General features: G+C 40.9%; 1 protein-coding gene across 1 annotated transcript in view; it reads right to left on the reverse strand.

Moving 5' to 3' along the window:
- Positions 1-20,928, reverse strand: part of Npc1a (Niemann-Pick type C-1a) — a 109,705-nt gene that overhangs the window by 1,640 nt on the left and 87,137 nt on the right. The window contains exons 15-22 of the mRNA XM_080273898.1: positions 19,703-19,954; positions 19,321-19,484; positions 18,456-18,627; positions 17,694-17,834; positions 16,784-16,947; positions 14,856-15,087; positions 14,363-14,476; positions 13,763-13,925 (exon numbers count right to left, since the gene is read on the reverse strand). Coding sequence (XP_080130024.1) covers positions 13,763-13,925; positions 14,363-14,476; positions 14,856-15,087; positions 16,784-16,947; positions 17,694-17,834; positions 18,456-18,627; positions 19,321-19,484; positions 19,703-19,954 — 1,402 coding nt within the window. The remainder of the gene's footprint in view (positions 1-13,762; positions 13,926-14,362; positions 14,477-14,855; positions 15,088-16,783; positions 16,948-17,693; positions 17,835-18,455; positions 18,628-19,320; positions 19,485-19,702; positions 19,955-20,928) is intronic.

Consider the following 20,928-nt stretch of genomic DNA (forward strand, 5'->3'; position numbering starts at 1 on the left):
GCAAGGATTGAAGGCTACAATATTGCTATGCTCTTTTTACTCTAACTTGACTTAAAATTACCATCTCTCAGTCCTCAATGCTAGGTTGTAACAATAGATTAACATTAATATATGATGCTGGTCATGAACAAATGCTCTGGAAAGGGTGTAAAGCTGTAGTATTGTCATTGTCATGGAACTACGTGAAAGATGCTGCAAAAGGACAAATCTGGACAAAGTTAAGATGAAAGAAATATAGCTACTGATTATATAAAGCCACAGTATTGTCTTTCTGTCATGGAACTACATGAAATAGGCTGCAAAAGGACAAATCTGGACAAACTTAAGGTGAAAGAAAAATAGCTGCTGATTATTCTTAAAATGATAATGGCTAATGTCTGAAACTGCAGTCGCTAGTCCCATATTAACCCCATTCAAGGTGTGGGGATCCGAGGATGGAGATGCCTGTGCTTTTGTTCCAGCCTGATCTAAAGAAGTCCAGGTACGAGGGGAAGATGTACAGTTAATCCCTAGTTTTCAGAGGTACAAACTTTTTTTAGAAGATTTACCGTCTTTTTTTTTTCTTTTTTTTTTTAATGACAAATAAAAAATACTAAACACACTAGTTACTAAAATTTTATGACGATGACACTACCAATTAAATTTACTTCTGAAGCAAGATGACACTGAGCTTCTACCTGCCTTTATGATGTTCACTAATGGTCTGTACATATCTGGCCTCTGGTATTGGTGAATTCTGATTTATAACTCCCTGCCCCAATTAAGACTGGAGACAGAACCCACTATATCATCTAACCTGAGATATCCAGGATCTGAATTACTTGTCTTTTAGAATTTCAAACAACAATGTAATGGAATATAAATCCGCAGGGACTGGAAAAGCTTTGTTCACTAGTAAGGAGCCTCAGTGTGTTTTAACCCATATTGTAAAATCTCTAATCCTGGAGGCTCTGAAGGCTCCCTCATGGCTCTTCTTTAGCGACACATTCTTCATGCTAAACCTTGATGCTCTCTTGTAAGTTCTTGTTGTTGTGAGTTATTTTTATCGATGACAAAGTGGGTTATGATGATTACGATGATGATGATGATGTACACCGACTAAAAAAATAATTGTTACCCCTGGGAGCAATGAACTCTGAAATGATTTGTAAAAGTGAAACCATGTTCATCTGGTACTGGCAGTAGTTCAGAATTCTTGGTCCCTGTGTCATAATGTATCACACCACAAAGGTAATGAATATTCTGTTAAGGGGTATACCTCTTACAAGGGTAAAGAATATTTTTTTAGCGGGTACACCTCTTAACCTGAGAGGAAGGTATTGTATTCAAAATCATTTGAAGGAAACATGACTAGCCTATCCTCCTGGTGGCATGACATATCAGAAGCCTTCCAGTTACTTCTTTCAAACATCATGGGAATTATACCATTGGGCACCTAACCGTAATGAAGAATTGCATTTATAACCACATCACCACTACAGACTAAGGGCCAGTATTTTCGTGTGGTCAGGAAGCTTACTGACACCGATTCCTTACTGGTTTATTTCTGACTCTGCTCTATAACTGTATTCTTGGATGTTTTTTATGCAATCTATGTCGACACTAAAATGACACAGGAAGCATAAAGAGAGGATGTAAATGGGAGGTTTGGAAAATAAATAATCAAAGAAGAGGTGCCAGGGAGCCTCCTTGACCGATGACAAAACAGGCCTAGGTGTTAAGGTATCTGAACCCATTTACTGTACTTACAAGGTATCCGAACCCATTTACTTATAAGGTACTCAAACCCATTTAATTACAAGGTATCCAGACCCATTTACTTATAACCTCTTATTAGTCCATTAACCAACCAGCATTAAACTAATCATTAAAAAGCTGCACAGAACATGTTTAAAACATCTGAGGGAATTTATTTTAACCAACAAGACTACTGATATTTTTTTCTGCAGGATAATGATGCTGAAAATGATTGGTTATATCTACTGGTTGGTTTACAGCACAAAGTATTTCACTACACTTTTGCCAACCCAGATATCAATACAAATGCTATTTCCCATGCAGCACACACAGCCACCGTCACCGCAACATGCTGATCTGTGTATTGCAGTGTGTGTCTGACGGTCTGCCTCAAAAGACTGCAACACCTTCAGGGATGTGTGAACTATACTCTCTGGCATGATTTTTACACTTAGAGGAAACTGATAGGTGGTGGTGGTGGTGGTGGTGGTGGTGGTGATGGTGATGGTGATGGTGATGGTGACGATGATGATGATGATGACTGATGATAATGACAATGACGATGGCAATGACAATAACGATGACGAAGATGATGGTGGTGGTAGTTGATGACTGACTGATGATAATGATGATGGTGATGATTGATGAAGATTGATGGTGATGATGATGATGACTGATGGTGATGATGATGATGACTGATGATGATGAAGATGATGACTGAAGATAATGACAATGACGATGGCAATGACAATAACAATGATGATGATGATGATGGTGGTGGTAGTTTATGACTGATGACTGATGATGATGACTGATGGTGATGGTGATGATGATGATAATTACATTTCTAGACCCTACCCAGCCCTGTGTGATAATGGGAAATCAGGTATGGATGGTTAGGTCGACATTCCCTTATCAATCAAGCCACCCGTACCAACACCTAACTTTACCAAATTCTTCCTTACTTTAAATCTACAGCTTACCACATCCACTGGAAAATGTATTGCAGTATTTTTCACACCCACTATCAGCTATTTACACAAGTCAGTCTTTGGGAAATTGTCACATCCTTAGTAGGAAGAAAATGTTAATAATAAGTTAAGCGAGAAGGTGATGAGACTGTGAAAGGATCAGATGGCCAGTCTCCTCCACGCAATTATTACTTTCAGTTGCGAATGCTCATGGAAATATTTTATGGCACTTAAAGGATGTTAGAATGTTGTTATTATAACTATCATTATTATTATTATTATTATTATTATTATTTAACCAAATTTTTCATCTAACTTTGTAATCCCACCAATACAATGATAAAAAATTAATACTTTTCATTTTCACTTTTTTTGCCACAGATACATCACTCCGACACAAAAGAAATCTTGACGTTAAGTATTATCAGTACTGCATTATTTACTCCATCTTTACATCACATTTCAATACACCACTGAGAGGGTCTTGCGATACTGTACAGTGTTATAATTATTCCTAAGTTTTCACCAAACTTCAGACTCCGATTAGTGAGTTTCTCAGACCACAACTTTTCCTCCAACTGTGGTTCATAGTTTCAGAGAACTTGCAGAAATACCACACAAAGTTTCCATTCATCCACCCACCATCAAATCCTACATTAACCCATGAGGAGCGTAGGAGCCCAGGGTTAGGCAGTTGGTCCCTACATTTAATAAGAGTTTCCATGTATCAAAGCTGCCCTTCATCACAAGACAGAACCTTGGTAGTAAAAGAATGCATTATTACAACAGGACATCCCTCATCCTCTATGTTATTTCCTTCCTTAATCCTTTAAATACCATGACATTCTTTTTTATTTTATGCTTGCTACCTTTTGATGGTTTTATTCAGCTTCAAAAAGTTCTCTGGCAGTTAGGTCAGCAAAAATTATGTCTATCAAATCCATCAGTGTAAGAACTCCTTTCTAAGAAGAATAAAATAGTTTGATTACAATAGCAATAAAAGTTTTCATAACATCCTGGAGGTAAATGGATTAAAGTACAGTCTATCACCTTCCTCTCAGCATGAAAAACCACCACCATGACCAAGCATGCATAGTCCACAACCTGTTTGATCTTTGCTACCTTATATTTACTTTACAACTTCTGTACTAACTCACTATGAGATGCTACAATACAGTGTAGGAATCCATACAAATACTACAATATACAGTAAACCCCACAGCTGTCAAAAGAAGGGTCATACATACTCGTTGCATCTGTCGTATTGCTTCAGCTCTTTTAAGAGTCAGGTTCCTAGCGCCAAGTAGTGTTTCAAATGCATCAACGAATATCAGACATTGTCATATGTCACAACTTTGATACTTTACTGTCTATTGAGTTATAATAAGACTGTCCTGTGCAAATAGCTAAAATGGTTTGCACACTAACAACAGACTAATTTTTTATCATGTAACATATCCAGAATCATCATCTTATTGAACAGTATACATATATTCCTCATTTGAAACTTGATGAATTTACCTTTTTATTTTCTTGAGGCTGCTCATAATTTACCAAAAACTTGCTGTGAAGCCTTGAGTTTTTTGAGCTAGCACTCTAGACTCACAAGCCAGACACTTGTATACATACATACAGTATTAAGTTAATCTCACTTTAGACACTACTCTGACTGGACAGCTCCTTGACAATACACAAGGAGTGCTGGTATACAAATTGTGTTCTGGCTTCACGAGCACAAGCCCAAACAAAGATGGGACAACCTCCATCATTATAGTGTGTGTCACCCACTAAGGCATCACACACACTAACTTTTAAGATATGTACGACTATTTAAGGAGCCCAGTATGATGATGCTGTTCTTTCGTGCTACCACTTTAAGTACAGTCTCTCGCACTGAAGCCGTCTACATACAGTTTGGGACCAACCTGCCTTACAAGTCTCATTAACAAAGATCATAAAGCCTTGGCAGTGACAAATGCACAATAATGGTGGAAGCTGTCCCAGCCTAACTGACCATATGGTCAAACCTAAAGCTAAAAAAATTTACACTCACATTATGATACACACTCCATATGCCAACAAAATGACACCTGAGACAGTTTTTATTCTTCAAATAACAATAAACCTAACAACATGAACATCACATACTTTTGCACAGGTTTCTGAACAGCAATGGTCTTTAAAACAAAAGTACATTAAATTCCTTAATGTCACAGTCTTCAATCTTACTGCATATCTCTATAAAATCCTCTGAAACTATTATAGCAAATACTTATACAAGGTTAATTTAACTGTCAACTGCATATCTTAGTCTCCTCCCACAACTGAAACAGTAAGAAATGAAGTACCTAAGTCAATAAGAGGCAGCGATAAGGCATAAGGGTGTGGGAGGCAGTCACTTTGCTGAGGCTGGGATAGTGAGAACAAGATGGCAGAGAGGATGGGAAGGGAAACAAACAGGAACATAGCAATGAATTTTTACACCAACAATAATCTTCACCAAAGGCAAAAGATGTCACTTTCCTCTTCACCTTGTTCAGTATGATCAAGATAGTGATGCATATTCTGCCTCTTTGGTATACATACATATACATTTATCTTGAATACATGGAAAAAATGCTGTTATACTCCTGTTTGTCTGGGTATCCATCAAAAGTCAGACATGTGCAACGCTGTGGAAGCAACCAATCTACCCGACACAATGCAAGGCCGACCGGTAATGCAGCAAATTTGCAAAAGCTGTCTCCGAATCAGAATCAATTATTAAACATCATTGGGAGCAGATCAAAAGCCAGTACAGGTATTTCTCATACTGTTATTTTACTTGGGTGTTTCCTTGTGAAGTTATTGATGCATGAAAAGTATTAAATTACTCAAGATTCATTATACAGCTGCTATAAAGTTAGATAAAACTATTTTTACTCTACTAACTCTTTGAGCCACAAAAACAAAAGGTGCAAACATCAGGACTAACTACCTGGATAAAAATCAAGTATGTCCTGGCTTTTGTCCAATCCAACAGATGGATATAAAGAAAAAGGGTTGTGATGGAGTGTGAGGTGGGTCTGGTGCGCGGGTGTGTGGGATGCAGTGTGGACTGTGGCAGGCCAAGGTCGGGGTGAGGTAGGTGAGGTCTGAGCTCGGCTTGGAACAACAATGAACTTCACAGAGACAATTTGAGTCAACCCTGACCAGTTCAAACCCTGTATTTATGGGCAGTCAGTCTTCATAGCTGACAGACATACAGAAACAGATGTAATATTTTCAGCAAAGTGTACAGTATCAGTATGGACGAGCAAAATAATTCCAAAGGGAATACTGCACATCAGTTTCATATAAAAAATCCACAAAAGAGACATGTACATTACAAAACAACAACTGAGATTACTCAGTCTCCCAACTTGCTTGTTAGTTACATTCTAATAAACTGTGTCAAAGAAACTTACGCACCCGAGCAAATCTCACGCAATGAACTGTAAGCAATCATATCAGTGTGTTCCAATGCCAAGTCTCAGTTCACTTTCCTCCCCATCACGCAACCACAAGCAGGACATGACTCTGGGCTTACTGCACGTGGTGTGGGGCAAGAGGGGTGGGAGGGACAGTGGTGGGGGGAGGGGGATGATGCTAGAATGCCGGTGGGACTTTCTTGACCCAGCGCCTGGTGTGGTCGTGCTGCCGTGCTGTCTCCGCCTCGTGTTGTTTCCGCCGCGCCTGATTGGCACCTGAGCCTGGGGTACGGGAGGGAGGGGGGCCAGTCTAGTTAACTGTTTGCAATAAGGGACACATCCTCTATATTATCACAGGCTTAGGGCACAGCCACACTTGCTAAAAACATATGACTGACAAAATGATATGAAGCACAGGTTAGTGCTGTTGCACTAACTGAGTCTAAACCTCGGACAGAACCCTCTTCCTTATTTCCTCGTCAACTCCATGCTTGAGGTAATATGGCCACACCCCTGGGAATATCTCCAACACCTCTTTCTTGGAGAAATATTCAGCTATTTAATATTCTCTTGTGCACTACCTATCCATCTAAATCCTAATCAACCAATCCTTTATTGCCCCATCAGGAGCACAGAGGCCTGGGGCTTGGTTACTCAGCCCACACATTTAAGGCAAGTGTGACCACACAATAGCTTTTTAATATTAACAGGAGTTTGCATGAATAACATACAAGATAAGACGTACCATATGCAGCACACACTTTAACATAACTGGTTTACTACTTATGTCTTATTAACTCTATGGCACACACTGTACAGACATGAGTATTATATTCAGTCTAAAACCAGGCAATTTTGTCCTGCTGAAGGAAGTTCAAGTAACAGTAGTAAAAAGGGTCAAAGAAGACAGTTTTGAACCCTGAGCGGTATTCCATTATAATGATGAAATTGTACGGTGTCAGTCTGAATGAAATAGCCCAGCAAGTCAATTAGAGCAAAGTGATTAATGGTGATGGCTTGTATAAACACCACACAAGAGAATAATAATACTCTTGTACATACATATCCTCTTGCCTGTTGTTCATACCTCAGTACCAACACACTCTGCATAAATAACATGTAACAGAACATTATTATGCCATATGTACAAATTAATGGTAAGCAAGGGGTGCAATGAGTCTCCTAAATCCACGGGTACAGTCATAAATGTCTGAGGTTTTGCCCTCCTAGAAAGGGTTGGGTTGATCTGCCATTAACTAAAAAGTGAATCTAATCATGATCGAGACGGGTAGTTACAAAATATACTTTTTTTTTTCCCCCCCACTGAGGTTTGTTACTGATTATTTTTGTGTTGCACCAGTGGTGGTGGTGTTGTGGTGGTGGTGATGGTGGTGTGGTCTTTGGCTCATGTGGGCACATAACTGATAGGCTGCAATAAAAATGGCCACTTTGGCCTTACAGCCCAAGATCTTTGTTGATGTTATGCTGTTAGAGCTAGGTGCATGAAGTGATTAACTGTCGTGTAGTGTGAGGGACTGCATTACAGTGTGGGGCATGGCAGACTGTCTGGGTTGTATTTTTTGATGTATGCATTAGGTGGTTTTGTATCAGTGTGTGGGGATTCATTATTGTGAGGGCAAAGTGCACTGTCTGTGGGGTGTGTTCTGTATTACTGCTGTTGCTAAACTTTTCATGCCTGGCTCGGCAAACACCTCAACCTCAGGTAAACAACTGTCCCTGAGGCATTGTCCCATAGATTCCCTACACAAGTGATGTTATGTCTGCATCTTAATGTGGCATGTGGTGTCCCAGTGCTCTATAATGTGGATTACGCTGCTAATCTACAAATGGAACATGTGTCATCACTGATTCCCCCCAACCCAAATCTAAGCTGGTAATTGAAGAGGGCTGTGTGATCCTCTGATTTAAGCCTAGCTACACAAATTTGATCAGCTCTTTAAGAATACTTCTGATGGGTTGATATCAGAAAGGGGGAGGGGGGGCTGTAATATAGTGTTCTGATTAAGGTGTATTGCCCTGCCCATGAAATGAGTATGTAGGTGCTCCTTCATTTCTAGTGTTGGAGTGTCTGGAGGTGGGAGGTTGTTGAAAAAGGTCTGGTAATATTTGTGTAGCAACTGTTTCATGTGTCTACTTGTGTGTTGTGGCAGGGTGGATTTTTTGTGGCAGTTGCTTGTGTTGCATACTCTAAGTGTGTTGTGGCAAGATGAGTGGCATTACAGTGATGAGAGGGAGTTGTCAAACACAAAGGACATGATGCAGTCATGATGAACCAGACACTGGATAAAAACTTCTCAAGGTAGATAATGTGGGACAAAGTAGGGACAATGCCACAGCCACCAAGGATAATGACTGCCAATCACTTCATGCTGAGGGAAGCCCTGATGATGGATTGTCATACAGGTGGGGATGCTTAGCTGAGGCAGGGTTGGGTGGAGCTGCATTTGCCGGGAAATTACAGATGCTCAGCTTGAACGTGGGGAGAGGGACTGTGGGTAATATAAAGGACACGGCTGCTTCCACACTCTGTTCATGCATGACCTGACCACTTTCATCACTACCATGGTAAGGACTGACCCAAACTAACATATCAGTGTCTGGGTCATATTTTAAGTGGCTCTGGGAATTACATTAGATTTTTATTTTGCACATTACCCCTCAATATTCTTCTCTTCTTTCTGATGGACTCCATCCTGATAAGAAAAATAAATATATAAAGAACATACAAGGTAATGTTTCAGGTGTAATATGCAAAATACTTCACTCCTTACTAAATGCTATGAAGCCCCAGGTGCCACTTACAACATGGCCCTCACTGTCATCATTTGGTAATCATTCCTAAAATACTCATGTTTATGGCCAGCTGGCTTAATATCATAAAAAAATGTAACAGTGGAAGACGAAACAGAGGAGTGAAGGTTTGTTGGAAGCAGCTCCAACCCAAACTTCTTAGTGTGACAAACTTATACATCAGGAGATTATAGCAGAGCATACAAAAATCATATTAGGAAATCTGTTACAGACTTTGGTATATATGAAGGTCTAAGAGCTTAGCTGCCTAAATGCTCAGTAATCTATAGCATAACTTTGGGATTTTCAGCATACAAGAGGGACCTTTACCTATACAAAGACCTCTGACTGCTTGCCTGGGTCAGATATGCACCTGGTAGCCACTCAATAAGCTAATATTTCCTACTTCATCCTGGTTAAATCCCCTGACCCTAAGGTACACTAGTAATGCATAATTTCTGCTCACCCTTGAATCCCACCCTTGGCTGTATGAAAAAACCAGGGTCCTCCACTGAATGAAGACAAACGTGGAAGATGAACAGAAACTATACCTTCTCCGGATGCAACAATACATTTTCCTTGTTCTGCCCACAGGTTTTCTTCCAAGTCACCTGGTTACTAACAAAACCTTCCCACATCCAATCATAGCCTACCTGTCCACATCACTAAGATAACACACTTTACATGTATGGTGAATGCAAGACAATAAAATCTTTTGTCACTTCACCCTAGAGCAATACAATTTACGTTCTGACAAAACATACTTCTCAGGCTTGGATATTACTGATATGCACAAAAATATGAGTAATTGTTGACCGCCCTAGAGAATACACTTTAAGTTCTGATAAAACATACTACTCAACCTTGGAAATTACTGATAAGTACAATATATATATATCAGTATTTGAACTTTGTCCAAACCTCTTACATGATCATTATGAAACTTCTCAACCTTGGAAATTACTGGTATGTACAAAAAAAAATAAAAAAAATCAGTATTTGAAATTTGTCCAAACCTCTTTACATGATCATTACGAGCCAATTCAGTATTATTACTCGGGATGACTATGACAATGACAAAAATTATGATGATGATGTAAATGGGACTTCTTTATACCTTCACTACAATGGACATGTTTCTCACCATATTCTTGCTACAACATGACAGATTTTCTCACCTTATGGTTGACATCTCATAGCGAAAGTTAAAAATGCATTCCAGTGATCTCCATCCACACCATGTACAGATTATTATTATTATTATTATTATTATTATTATTACTGCCAGACAATTTTATATCAGTGTAAACCATGCCATGTTGATTATCTGTAAGAAAGTTTACCCGTCCGTGTCATGATTTTATAACAAACCGTACTTGAGGCGTTGAGAATAGTAGTGACGTAAGCGCCACCTCGGACGATTTTCAGTTATGTACACCATTGTCTTCCCCCGGCCTTCCTCTGTCTGCGGCAACAACTAAACAGTCAGAATTCAACCCGGAAAATGGTCGAAAACCCTTTACCTTAGAGTGGAACCTGCGGCTCTACGCGCGTCACCCAAATCTGCCTAGCGTAAGCGCCACGGGCAGCCAATGGCATGAGGGAACTTGCTCCTGCAGTTGAGTTATTATAGCACTTTATTCCTCCTGTGCCTGGACACACAACCGAGTAGTCAGAATACAACTCGCAACACGGTCGAAATCCCTATAGTATTGAAGGTATTACCGACCCTATGGGCTCACCCAGAAAAATTGCACTCAGAGTTTACCTCCGTGAGCGTATCCGCCAGTGCCAGAAGACGCGGGGCTGAGCAGCCAATGGGAGGCGGGAACGAGCTCCCGTGACTGATGACGCCCCGTTCTCGCCTCTTCCCTTCCCCCCAACCACCACAGTCGTCCTACCTCCTCCCTCCCCACCACACTGAAATTTATTGATTTTCCTTTTTTTCTGTATGCGTTCGTAAGAACGTCTGTGCCGGCGGTATGAGTGATTCAACGGAGAGTGAGATGACCCTGGAGTGCCTCTAAGTAGAAAAAGAGGGCCCCAGTGCAGTGAGTGGCGGTCAAACGTGGTGAAAAAGAGACGCAATCTAGATGAAGCGTATGTGAGCAGGGTCAGTATGTGCAAAATCCGGTGATTTTACGTAAATTTTTTTTTCTTTAAGATCTACCTATGGAGAAAAACGCAGTTAATGTGGCAATATTCAGATTGTGGTATATGAATGTATTACTGTATAGAAAGCCCTGTAATAGAGCTTCAATTTAAAAGAAACACGAGCTTCCTATCATATCCCACTATAAAGTTATCACAGTCTGAAGATTGCAAAACTTTAACTGCGTTTTTCTCCATTGTTTATATATGGCGTTTACATCAGTACTATTCTTAACGCCTCACTTCATATGAGGCTTGTAGTTTGCCTCGTGCTGACCTTCATTGTGCCTCATATCACCTCTGCAGCTTGGCATGGGTTAAGAGATCTCTCATAGTAAAGAAATGAACTGCCCAAGGCAGAGAAATATTCTATTATTTAAAAAAAATAATAATAAAAAATAAAATAAATAAATAAATGGCTGGGCAAGTGAATTTTCATCAAGTCCTATGCCTGCATTTTGTAACACCACTCTTACAAAGAAGGAGAAATTACTGTAACTTACTCTAAGGAAAACACATTCTGATCTTGGGAACACAGTACCCGTAACATAAACGTATTCTTTCATATATGTCCTATCTCTACATGATGATACTCAGCTTAGGAGAGACACCTGGTAGCGATGGGGTTCCTGGTAACTTTCTAACCCCCTTCACTACATGAGATCTTTCCTCAGCTAAATACCAAAGATGTCAACAACTTTTAAAATTAGCAACTATCTTACAAAACCAATAAATCTATATGTAACAGTATAAACAACTAACAAATAATAAACCATATCTGTAACATGGAAGAAATTATTTACATCACAAACAAGAGAGAAAAAAAAAGTACAGTATAAACAGCTGAAATACGAACATGTGTAATCCTACCCATTTCATATTACAGTACAGCAAGTGAGGCACATTACATACTCAAAGCATCAATATATTCATGATACAATACAATTAGGCTGGCTTGACTTTTTCTTCTGATGTGACTTTAATGCTGTTTTTGGAAGAGGGAAGGCTGGAAGAGGCATGAAGCATAGGTAAACATAACACTCCTAATATACTTTTCACACATTCACTGGTATCTATTGTCCATACACTCCACCTGGAAAAACTAGATCACACTCCCAACTCCAAGGCTAAGATTAAGTAAACCTTGACGTGCCACATACTTAATACCATTAACTCAAACTTTTGTAAAATAGGAATAGAAATTTAATCCACAATGAAGTAAAACTGACACAATACTCATTAAGGAAATACGAAAATGGAACTCACGGGGGGAGCAGCTTTGCCTTGAAATGGACTGCAGGATGAGAGTGGTAGAATTTTGTGTTACATCCAAAAATTAAGGCAAGGAAAATACCGGTTCTGTATACAAAAATATCAGCATTAGGCAAAGCTCCTCTGTATCACCAACAGACCTGGCATATCTCATCTTAACTCCTTCAGTGTAATGATATTTTGCTACTAACAAACATTTTATTTAGGTCAGAAAAGACCAGTCACAGTGTTGATGGTTAAACAATACATAATAACCCATTCAGCAGGAGGTCTTCTTTAATTTTTCCAATTGTTCCATAGTCTTGCTCAAGAAAGAACCACTGCAGTGAAGGGGTTAAAACCGCTTCCACTAACAATGAAGCTGCTCTCTCCACAATACAAACTGCCATCTGTTTTGCTGTTTTCTCTATTTCCTAAGCAATGGTATGTACACAGCACAATGTATAAAGCACTCAAAAGCAACCTATGTTAATTCCAAATATTCCTGTCCATCAAGTTAGTGTATTTCATCCTGACAACAAAACATAAAAACTCAACTGCTTATTTACAGCTAACCAAACCTCACTTCATCCTAACCCACACCATGCTGTTAACCTGATCTGATCCAATCTAAGTTAATATAATTTTATCTAATCTTACCTAACCTACCCTAACAACTAAAAAATGTTACAGGCCCCTGACCCTTCACGCAAAATGACAATCCTTCCCCCCTCCACAGAAGGAAAAGGACTTAATGAAGTGTCCATTCCTCATGTTCCATCACAAACATCCAGCTCTCCCAAACCTGATCACACCACGGCTACCTTGCCTAAACAAAATCAAGCCTAACATAACAGATTACTCATGCAATATAAAATGTAGCTTAAACCCTACCCAACTTCACCCAGTCAAAGTTCCAAACCAAAGACATCTCAATCAAAACACACTATACCTAAACGAAACCTTGCCTAACCTAAATTACCTTAATCAAACCAAACCTAATTTACCTCACCCTACCCAAACATAATCAACACTAATCTGCCCAAACCTACCCAAATATAACCAAACCCAAACATACCTTCTTTAAAAAAAAAAAAAAAAAAAAAAAAAAAAAAAAAAATCTACCTTAACAAAACCACACCATACCAAACCAAGCCCAACCCAAGTTAACCCAACCAAACCAAAGTGAATTTAACCCAACCCAACCCTATCTTAATACAATCCAATCCATCCCACCCCACCTTAACCTAGCAACCAAGCCCAACCCAACTTAACTCACCACAACCTAACCAAACCAAAGTGAATTCAACCCAACCCAACCCTATCTTAATGCAACCCAATCCATCCCAACCCTCCTTAACCTAGCCTCACCTGAAGATGTGGGTAACTCACCAAAGAAGCTCAGCATGACAGGGAGCAGGACAAGCCCGTGTGCAGCGCCGAACAAGACAATGCCCAGGTACATGCGGAAATAGAACACCTGGAATATCTTGGAATGAGCAAAGGCCAACACCACAATTCCACCGAACTTGGTTAATGTGATGCCTGAGAGGACCTGTGGGAGAGGCAGGAATGGAAATGGTAATGTACATATGTGATGCCCCCCCTTAAGACATCCCCTTATGGTGCTGGCCAAGGTACAGCTAATGTTTTCTAGGGACTGGATGCTAAACTATGTGCCAAAACCAACTATTTACTTCCCAGGCTGCTGGAAACTATTGGGAGTAGAGAAATGAAAATTCATAACAATGGGTGAGTCTTGGCTTGGACTCTGACATTACATAATTAAGGCTGATCACTTCCTGCCTGAGAATGATAACTGTGTAGCTAGTTACCCTGAGCATATTACATAACAGGCTCTTGAATGGCATGGCTAAAAAAATGTTGCTCATCACAGTGATACCATGTGTCCACTTAAAATGAAATCCTAAACAATGTACCTGTAAAAATAACTGTAATCATTTAATATAGTTCACAATAACACGTCCTTACCGAGCTGCCCATGGTACTGAGAGCATCCTTAGCACGGTTGACTCGAGTGTCCTCCAGTGACATTGCAAAAGCATGGGTGATGTGGCTGCAAAATTCCACAGAGATACCCACTGCCTGAAAATTAAAAACGGTTCTTCAAGAAGTATCTAATTCATGGCCAAGCAATTCACATTCACTGACTTAGAATACAGTTATCATAACCATCTTTATTCCCAGTAAAACAGTTCAACACAACACCAGAGAAAAAAAAAAAAAAAAAATCTGGCTCTGCCTGTAAGAGCTCACCCCTACATACTAATTTCTGCACACTTAACTCTCCCTTCCCTCTACCCCCTCTCTCTCATACTCACTATGACCAGGTTAACCAGAGACACATGTCAAATTCCCTCATCTAAAGCTTTTTTTTAATCTGCCGCAAGAGCTCTCACTCCCACATACTGAGCCGTGCATGCTGAACCCTCCCTCCTTCCCTCCTCCTCTCTCTCATACTCACCATGACTAGATTAACCAGTGATACGGCATTGAGTGAGACGCCCCACCAGTACATAAGCCCTCCAAGGTTAGTGAGGATCATAGCAATGGTGACAACAACCGTGAGTGATGAGAACAGGTCCAGGCCAGACAGCACCAGCATCACCAGGAACACAGTGACCAGGGAGATGCCCAGGGAGGTACCAACATCACTCCACATCGTTAAGTACTGCTCGTAGTACACATAGAACACACTGCAAAGAGAGAACGTCTATAACACACTGCAAAGACACAACTCCTATAACGCACAGCAAAGACAAAACTCCGATAACATACTGCAAAGACAAAACTCCTATAACATACTGCAAAGACACAACTCCTATAACACACTGCAAAGACACAACTCCTATAACACACTGCAAAGACACAACTCCTATAACACACTGCAAAGACACAACTCCTATAACACACTGCAAAGACACAACTCCTATAACACACTGCAAAGACACAACTCCTATAACACACTGCAAAGACACAACTCCTATAACACACTGCAAAGAGAGAATACATATAACTCTCTATTTATCTACAGCCTGACGCCCTAATCTTGCAAAGGGTGGGCGCAGACAAAACGCCTCCAAGTCGCTCCATCACCCACCAATTGACTGCACCTCCCCCCAGCTCACTTCCCCCTCCCTCATATACCTCTCAGCTCCATTCCTCCACCTCATCCTCGGTCTCCCCCTCCCTCTCCCTCACTCCACTTCACCTATATACACCCTCTCAGTCAATCTTTCATTCTCCATTCTCTCCACATGTCCAAATACACCGCAAATACACAACACATGGGAGAGACACAGGAAAGAACATGGAACACACTGGAGAGTATGAACACTGGAGAGAGTAAAAATTCATCATAATCTACATTACCAATATGTGAATAAAATGCTAAACACCACAAGTACCATTCCACACTGTATAGTACTCCTCCTTGAACACACAGAATGTACTAAAAGGGTAAACAATGTGAGAATATAATGCAAACAAGTGATAAACAGCAGCACATCTGTTCTCACATGCAAAGATCCCTAACCCTTATCACCTCAGATGATGGCCAAGTGTAGTGAGAGAAGGTTGATTTGCCATGTAACCAAGAAAACTCAATCTTACCTCATAACTAAAGCTCATCAGTTTAAGCTGTGAGAGTGGTTTGGTTCCCTCAAATGAATATACCAACACTACAGGAAAAGAAAACCAAAAATAAGCCAAGTTTGATTTACAGCACTTCATGGGTTAAGAAAATCCACCTGCAACTTACTATGTGAATAAATTTTAAAACCATAATTTTCAAATGGGTGCTCAAATATTAGCAATGGAGGTATTTACAACAAGCTTCTATGTCTATATTTCCTGCCACACAGCACTTCCCATCCTCTCTACCCTCACCTGTACTTCTCCCCTCCTCCCTCTTCTGACCTGTGTCCCCTCTGCCTTCCCCTCAATGGTACTCACCTAACCTACTCTAACCAACCTAACCTAATCTACCTTATCTGACTAACCTAACCTAATCTAATTTAACCAAACCTAACCCAACTGTAAATATAACCCACCAAACGAACCTAACCTAACCGAACCAAAAACACACTGAGGTGGTTTGACCATGTGGAAAGGATGGAGTGAGAGACTGATGAGGAGAGTGTATGTCAGTGAGGTGGAGGGGAGGGGAGGGAGGGGAAGGCCAAGGATGAGATGGAAGAATGGAGTGGAGAGGTATATGAGAGAGGGGGTGTGTGAGCTTGGAGCTGGGCAATGAAACGGTGAGGGACAGGGCGACATGGAGGCAATCTGATTGTGGCCATCCCTTACGGGATTAAGGTGTCTGGCAATAGACAGATAAATAGGTAGACAGAATTATACCTCACCTCACCTGCAGCCCCTTCTGTCTCTCACCTGTACGGGAAGACTTCAACAGGTGGCATGTCCTCCCGTCCCCTATTGATGGTGGCGGTGATGTTGTTGGACACCTTCCTCGCCCAGATGAGCGCCTCGTAGTAGTCTCGGGAAGTCTTGAGGATGGTGTGGTACGTCATGAAGTAACTGGCGATCACTGCATTCTGGGGATAAGAATCTTGTTGTTATACTCACTCTGTCTCTCTCTCTCTTTTTACTTTAACTTGGCCTAAAACTGTGTGGTGATAAGAATCTTGTTGTTATACTTTTTTTTTTTAACTCTAACTTAGTGTAAAACTGTCTGGTAAGAATCTTGTTATACTCTTTTTTCTTTTCTTTTTTTTAACTCTAACCTGGCCTAAAACTGCCATCGCTCCATACTAAATGCTGAGCTGTGACAAAAGATTAACACTAAAATTGCCATCTCTCCATACTGAATGCTGAGCTGTGACAAAAGACTACCACTAGAATTGCCATCTCTCCATACTGAATGCTGAGCTGTAACATGAATAACACTAAAACTGCCACCTCTCCATATTGAATGCTGAACTGGATCTGTAACAAGAGCTTAACATTAGAACTGCCATCTCTCCATACTGAATGCTGAATTGTAGCAAGAGCTTAACACTAGAATATTAGGTCAGTCACAAAGACCTGCCGATGAAAGAAAGTAGAACCACAGCATTGTCTTATTCTGCCAATGGGGTACATGGAACACCCTGCAACTTGGCCTGAAACTGTCAGGTGGGGAGTTTGACTGGGATGGTACATCTGTCAAATGATAACGCTCAGCGTGGACAGAAACCTCGCATAGAGGAAAAAACAGCTATTGCTGTTTGCAGTTATAGAGGAATGGCCTGAACTCCATGACTGTGTACATGATTCATAACATCTTCACTTGCTGCCTTACCTCAGTACCATTGATATCAACCAATTTGACAGCCTGACCATATGCAGCGTGACCCCCCTTGGGACAGGCAGTGGAGGGGTTGTCTTCCAGGAAAAACGGCAGGAACTCATAGAAGAACTCAGGTTTTGGTCGTGTGCTGCCCTATTGGTGGGAGAATGGGTTTGGATTAGGGCTGTGAAATGATCGTTATTCTTAAAACGAAATATCACACACTGCTCTACCCTCTATATGCCATACCTTGCACTACCACATGCCATACTGCCCACACCTCAAATACTGCCTCACACACTGCCACATCTCAAACTAACCATCTCATACTGCCACATCTCAAACTGCCCATCACACACTGCCACATCTCAAACTAACCATCTCATACTGCCACATCTCAAACTGCCCATCACACACTGCCACATCTCAAACTACTACCTCACACACTGCCACACAAACACACCGCCACACCACACACTACCACATCACAGTGCCACACCTCACACTGCCACACAACACACTGTCAGAGGGCAATGTGGAGGCAGTTTGTTTGTGGTCACCCTTTACAGAATTAAGGCATCTAGCAAGAGACACAGATAGATAGCCTGCTTCAGTATAAAAAATAAAAGAATATCATCATCATCATCCGGACCTCCATTCCCACCCCCCCACCCCAAAAAAAGAGATATGCAAAATATTGACTAAACAGCTTAGGAAGAGGTGTTACATGATCTCCCAGGCCACCCAGAGCAGGAACCAAAGTGTCATACTCACAGGCAGCGTGGTGATGTTACATGCGGTGCAGTTTTTGTCTGTGACAGTGGCCGGACAGAAGGATTCATCTGACCTCTTCACACGGCAGCACGCATTGTCCTGCCCAAGGTTGTACGTTGACCAATCCATGTAATCATCCAGCCATGAGGAGGCAGGCTGGGCAATGTACGTACTGAAATATAAAAAAAAAAAAAATCCAGAGGTACAGTATGTACTGAAATATAAAAAAAAATCCAGATGTATGTACTGAAATATAAAAAAATAAAAAAAAAGCCAGATCTATATATGTACTGAAATATATAAAAAAAATCCAGATGTATGTACTGGAAAAAAAAAAAAAAAAAAAAAAAAAAAAAAAAAAAATCCAGATGCATGTACTGAAATATTTTTTAAAAATCCAGATGCATGTACTAAAATATAAACAAAATTTCCTTCACCCATCATCCAATCCACTGCTGCCCCATCAGGAGTACAGAGGCCCAGGATTAGGCTACTCAGTCCAGGCAATTACAGGCTGAGTGACTAAGAAAAATAACAAATAAAAAATGAAAAAATAAATAAATCATGTGAGTGCAACAACAAAGGCAATGTGGAGAGTGACCGGTGTCCCTTCCCTGGGCAGCATCACATGAGCAATATCCCTTGGAATAGATCTATATGGGACACATCCAGTTGAAGCATCTGAACTCACTATAACACAAGACCTCTCTCTCACCTGTTTGAATTAGCATGATGAAGTTATACCTGAAAGGCAAACTAATCATACAAAGACTATTCTGCTCTCAGACAAATAACTGAACTGCTGGAATCTGAAGTCTCTCTCTCTCTCTCTCTAACTTAAACAAAAAACACACTACCATCTCACCCATTCGAATTAAGCGATGCAAGGTATATCTGTGTGGCAAGGCTGTCTGGATTACAATCGACGGTACCACAGATTTTATTCTGCTCAGATATGTTGGTGAAGTCCATGTTGCCCTTGAGGACGAAGTAAACAGGTGCTCCCACACTCAGGTAGTCTCCAAGGTACTGCGCAAGGGAGAGGAGTGGGTCAGTTTGGGCAACCTTCCCAAACATAACTTGGTACTTTATCTCTCTAGCACTAAGGTCACACTAAACAACATTAACAAACAATGGCACAATCACCTTAAAATACTTCTGGAGGTACAAATCATAATAACAACAATGGTACAATCACATTAAAATACTTCTGGAGGTATGAATCATAACAACAATGGTACAGTCACCTTAAAGTACTTCTGGAGGTACGAATCATCAGGCATGGACAACTCCTGATCTAACCCTACTGTAATCTTGGGCAAAACTGCGATACTGGAGCACAACCAACCGGCAAACACCACCATCACTATGGGCCGCACCCACCGCGAGAGAAGCACCGGCGCATACACGTTCTTGACAAGTTTCTGCAGTAAACCTTCCTGGGATGAGCTCTCCTTCTCAGACCCTCGTATGCAGCACAGAATGTCGAAACGATTGTCCTGAGGAAGTAGGAGGTGGTTAGATAGTACTGGCTTGAGTTGGCATGGAATCAAAATGAAGAGATACAGTAAGTGATCACTATTAGACGAATAAAGAGTTAGGTCCACGTACGTTTTCGTTTTTGAAGGCTCCAACATGCTTGCATGCATCAACCATGGTCATTTAATAGCAGCTCTCCATGCTGCTTGATCTCTGGCAGCTTCCCTATTTAGGCCCTTAACCCTGAGGTCACACTCAATGACCTCATCCCAGGTCTTTTTCAGTCTACTTCTCATTACCCTACTCCTAACATTAACATTTCTCATTTTCTGCACCCAACCATCATCCCCCATTCTCTCCACATGCCCAAACCATCTCAATCTACCTCTCCTCATCACAGCACCAATACACTTTAGTCCCATTCTACCTCACAACTCATCCACTGTAAGCCTTGCACCCCCAGGCCTTGCACTCAAGGATGTACTGCACATCCAACTAATCATTGCCATTTCCGTACATTTGAGCCTGTGAATGTCCTCTTCCTTTACTGCCCACGTCTCTTTATCATACAGCATTACACTCCTAACATATGTTGCATACAAAGATTCCTTAGCACGGAGGGAGAGCCCTCTCAATGTCAGGAGAGGCAACAGCTCCCTGAACTTCTTCCAACCACTCCTCACCCTAACCACAAAGCTACCTTCAGCCCCACCTCCAGTACATAACATGTCTCCCAAATACTGGTAACAAAACTCTTCCACACACTGGGGAGACTCACCAGCAAGTTCAATTCCACCACCCTGGCAATCTCCACATGCTCTCCCCAACACACCGCATACACAAAATCAGCATTATCTCACAGGCTACCTCTAAATACCACTACATCTCTTATGCACCCACTTATCACAATCATGCTTTCATATCCACATAGCTGCACAGAAAATGTCTATTCCTCCTTTAACCTAGCTATAATAAAATACAGTCCAGCAACTCA

This window comes from Coenobita brevimanus, chromosome 56 (genome assembly GCF_032717465.1).
Source record: "Coenobita brevimanus isolate Jiangsu-jjx chromosome 56, ASM3271746v2, whole genome shotgun sequence".
Classification (NCBI taxonomy): domain Eukaryota; kingdom Metazoa; phylum Arthropoda; class Malacostraca; order Decapoda; family Coenobitidae; genus Coenobita; species Coenobita brevimanus.